Genomic DNA, 4453 nt, shown 5'->3' with positions numbered 1-4453 from the left:
TTTTTTTTTTTTTTTTTTTTTTTTTTCATAGACTTAAGAGGGCTGCTTCAGATCTAAATCCAACGAGGTGTTCTCCATTCCTTTTATAGAATCTAATCCTATATTTCTGGGAGTTTTATTTTCCACTTTCAAAACCTTTACAGTGAGCTGTTTTTTTTTCTTTCATATCCTCAGATTATAAGGCGCTCTTCAACAATTTCCAATAGTAGTACCACGACAAATGGCAGTTTGGATGGTACTTTCATGCACGTGAAAATTCTCGTGCCTAACAGCACAGCCGGTCGTATTATCGGTAAAGGAGGGCAATATGTTGAACAGATTAAAGAAGAAACTGGTGCTTATGTCCAGATATCACAAAAGTCTCGTGAAACCAAACTGCCAGAACGTTGTGTGACCATTGCGGGGGATTTAGCATCCAGTAAAAAGGCCATCGACCTGATTCTTCATAAGATAGTCGAGGATCCATATAGCAGTAACTTCACTACAATTAGTTATGCTGGTTATCCTGGACCCATTGCCAATGCTAGCCCTACTGGATCGCCTTTTGCCAATTCTTATACAACTGAGAGGTGAGTAGTCTTTTGAATCATTCCTATATTCACTTAATTCACATAATGGAACTTAATATTTAGTCTTTTGCTAATTCGATAGTTTTGATAACTCCTACTTATAATATTGTTAATTCATTATCCCGGAGCTGAAAGTTACATATAAGATCTGACTCTCCTGTTCTAATCTTTTCACTCTTTCTAATCATTGTCTCTTCAGAGAAAAAATGAATTCCAATACGTTGTGCCGGGCTTTGTCTTTGACGTAAACTGAAGCTCTTGATTATTTTCTCATAGCATTAGTTAAATCTTTTAAATGTTGTCCATTTCAAGTACCATACATAATCTGCTCTGAATTCGACTCGAATTTAATTTCGTTTCACAATTTTGCTTCAATCTTTCTCACTTCTACTGTGTTCCTCACAGCTGGTTAATTTTCATTATTTTACAGGAATGACTCGAGAGATTTATCTAACAATCTGCGCAGTGAATTCGGAGATAAAAACTCACTTGAGTTTTCGAGCATGAGTAATCTGAATATTAACAGCATTCTAAATAATAACCTCCTGACTCCGTCAACATTATTAGACAACTTAAAGATGACATTACGGAATCTGGGCTACTCTGAACTTGCGACAGATGAAATTAGTTCAGCTTTCAATACCCTCTCGAATTATGGCTGCCTTCCTCATGTTAATTCCTTTGGAGTATTACCAAATATGTTGAACACTGGATCACTTACAACTTATTGTTCGAATAACATATCTAATCTTGGAAAAAATCGCACACAGTCTTCAATTTCTCAAAACAGCCCCTTTATCGGTAATTCTACTTGTCGTGACAATCTTGGAAGCCAATATGGTCCTATCGGTAGCAACTGTGAGACATTCTCCTCGACACATACAACCGGAAGCAACGATGTTTATTCCATAAGAGAAAAAGTGGGATTAGGTTCAATCATAAACAACGCCAACTACCATATGAATAGTGTTGGTTTTCCCTGCAATTCTTCGAAAACTATAGATGACATAAACTATTCTGGGATGAATAACAATTCTTTCGGTCTAGGTCTCGGTTTATGTGGGCCAACTGATAAACCGAACATTATCTCAAAACAAGAAATAGAAGTCCCTGAAACAATTGTTGGAGCCATTCTTGGTCCTAAAGGTAAGGGAATTGTAGAAATTCAACAACTTACAAATGCAGTCGTTCAGATATCTAAAAGAGGAGTTTATGCACCAGGAACCCGAAACCGCCTCGTTGATATAAGTGGTACCCCTTTAAATGTTGCTAAAGCTCAGTTTTTGATCCAACATCGTCTACAGCAGGAAGAGACAAAGAGGTCACAACAGACAAAAAATTAGTTTGATTTTCAAAAACTTTGTTCAAGAGATTTCTGTTTCGACTGAGCGAAGTACGCCAAACTTTATTTTCCCTTCAATTGGAAACTTAGTGTCTATAAATGATCAAGTCTTCAGTTAGATTACTAATATATTTCTCATGTGTATTTCTATATTAAGCATTTATTTACTAACACTTTTGACAATGTTGTCTTTTGGTCGCAGTTATTTAGCTTCGTTGGGCAAGGAAGAATTGTATACATGACTCTTACAGTTCCCCAACACCATTTAAAATTCCTTCTCAAAAAAAAGTTTTTCATATACTGATATTTTATCTAAATTGATTTTCAAATTGGAGATTCCGTTTAAAGTAGCCCGTCCGTCGTTCCATCTTAATCTTTCCCCCTTCCCTGTTTTAGCTTCCTTTTCAACTCGTTTACTTAAAAGTAAAAATTCAAATCCTTAAACGTTTTAAAACTTATCAATCGGTACAATATCAATACAAACGAACATTCCTTTTCAGACAACATACAATCCCAAAACTAAATCACTTCAGACATTTTGATTCAATACAAATATTCGGATACATCATGTTTAGAATTCCCTTTTCCGAAATCCTTTATCGTTTCAGTTTAAATTCAACAATTTGAAAATCTTCAATATCTGAGATTTTTCATGAAAATTCTCACGCATGTCTCGTGTTGAACAATTTTCTCAAACATAATTCTGTTCATTTTACAAGTGTGCCAGTTACCATCTTTTGTCCTAAAAATATTTCATTGTTATTTCTTTGTTCTTAAATTGTTATCGTACTATTTGCTGCTATTCCTTATAGCAAATGCTGTTTTAGTTTAACTTTTTACAAGAATTTCATTCTTACTAACATTAAAACTTCAGTCTTTATTTTTCCTGTTGGAATTTTTCTCATTGCTTACTTTAAAAACAATTGCTCAGACCAGGACTTTACGTTGGTGTCAATGAGTTCAAACAAGATCAATTTTATGAAAATTCTCTTAAAGAAAGCAATGGAAATCTCATTTCAGCCTAGTTTTGATTTATAGCCAATAAAGTACATATTTTATATCGTTTTAGTCGTTAATTTGAAATAACCAGTTTCTATCGAGTTGCCAGCTTAGGATTCCTTTTCAGGTATCAATCTAGTGAGCCCATGCTCACTTGAGAATGTTGCGTATGGACAAGTTTCATGAGAAATGATGGGTCAGTGTTGCACTTCCCTTTTATTCCTAATTTCGTAAGAACGTGCATAGGAAGACTCGTGGATATCTTGTCGGAAGTTCTCTGCAGGTAAGATCTTATCACTTTAAAGTTCCTTGGATGGAGAGTTCTGTTGCAGGTAACGGTTGAGTTTATAGAGCACCTTGGGCCCCTTAAACCAATGCCAGCGCGATCTCTATGCTTTATCTCCCGAGGTTGATAAAGAAATTGGGGTACCCTTGCGCGCACTATTTAAATGTACAAGTATCCTTTTGGACATTACTATACGGTCTTGTTTGACCTGAATCTCTAACAATATAGACGTGAAGACACTTATGATTACTGCGTGCTCCCTTTTCTTTAACTTTTTACATTCACTCACAATATAGTATTTCATGAACCATTAGTTCCTGCAGTAATTGTAACTTGTAAACCACTGTATTCCTCATAGCCATACTGGTAAATCTAAGAAAATTCTCGACGCATTTGCTTCCTTTGCACTGTCTAGCAAATAAGATCGCCAATGGCTATATTCACCTTTAAGAAATTTCAGATCACTGCAGCTACCATACTTGGTAATTATCTTTCTAAAGAGGTTTTAGGACTGCTCAGTTCTAATGTTTGAATTTATACCCAGTGAGAATTACAACCAGGCTAGAAATGATGCCAGCTGTTGGAGACAAAATATTAGTCTTTAATTCGATTGGAACCGCAACCATGCTGGGGCATCCGTTTGAAGAGCCTTGTCGAACTAAGCGACTTCAGTATTTTTCTAAGTTTGGTAGTTATTCTGCTTGTCTCTTTATCCAAATCGCTAAGTTTACGTTGATGTTAACGAATGATCACCCTGTTGTCAAAAGATGAGGGATAACGCGCACGAAGGCATGCTTCTTGAGGTTTCCAGCCAAATCTACTCGAGTCTTTGACGTTATAATAGAAAGCACTTGCCCATGGTATCATGCAGTGGGACTGAACTCTAAACCATGTGGTTGGAAAGCGAACAACTTACCACACGACAATGCCTGCACCTATTTTGTACAAAACCATTGTTTCCATGTTTTAAATGTCGCCATATTTACTCTTGACAATTATTCGTAGCATTTTTCATCTTACTTGGTAAGTAGGACCCGAGGATCGCTTCTCAGATGCACTGAAGCTTTTGTTTATAGTACCGCCTTCTAACTCTGGCCCATACATTCTGTAATACCACAATATTTTCTCACTGGATTTCTCGTTATTGCTTACAAAGGGAATTCATATAAGAGATTACTTTATCAAGTTATTCTAGGATCAGATGGAATAAAGATTTACCTTCTATGCGGTCCAGTGTTTCAAACATGCTTTTATTCT

The 4453-nt window shown here is 36.0% G+C and overlaps 1 protein-coding gene across 1 annotated transcript in view; it reads left to right on the top strand.

Annotated features, from left to right (window-relative positions):
- LOC106868724 (RNA-binding protein Pasilla) overlaps positions 1-4453 on the top strand; it is an 11060-nt gene extending 6607 nt beyond the window's left edge. Inside the window, exons 3-4 of the mRNA XM_052972250.1 lie at positions 144-569; positions 1000-4453. Coding sequence (XP_052828210.1) covers positions 144-569; positions 1000-1912 — 1339 coding nt within the window. The 3' untranslated portion in view covers positions 1913-4453. The remainder of the gene's footprint in view (positions 1-143; positions 570-999) is intronic.

Source organism: Octopus bimaculoides, chromosome 13 (assembly GCF_001194135.2).
Source record: "Octopus bimaculoides isolate UCB-OBI-ISO-001 chromosome 13, ASM119413v2, whole genome shotgun sequence".
Lineage (NCBI taxonomy): Eukaryota > Metazoa > Mollusca > Cephalopoda > Octopoda > Octopodidae > Octopus > Octopus bimaculoides.
The sequence above is the reverse complement of the archived record's forward strand: the minus strand, read 5'-3'. Positions and strand labels throughout refer to the sequence as shown.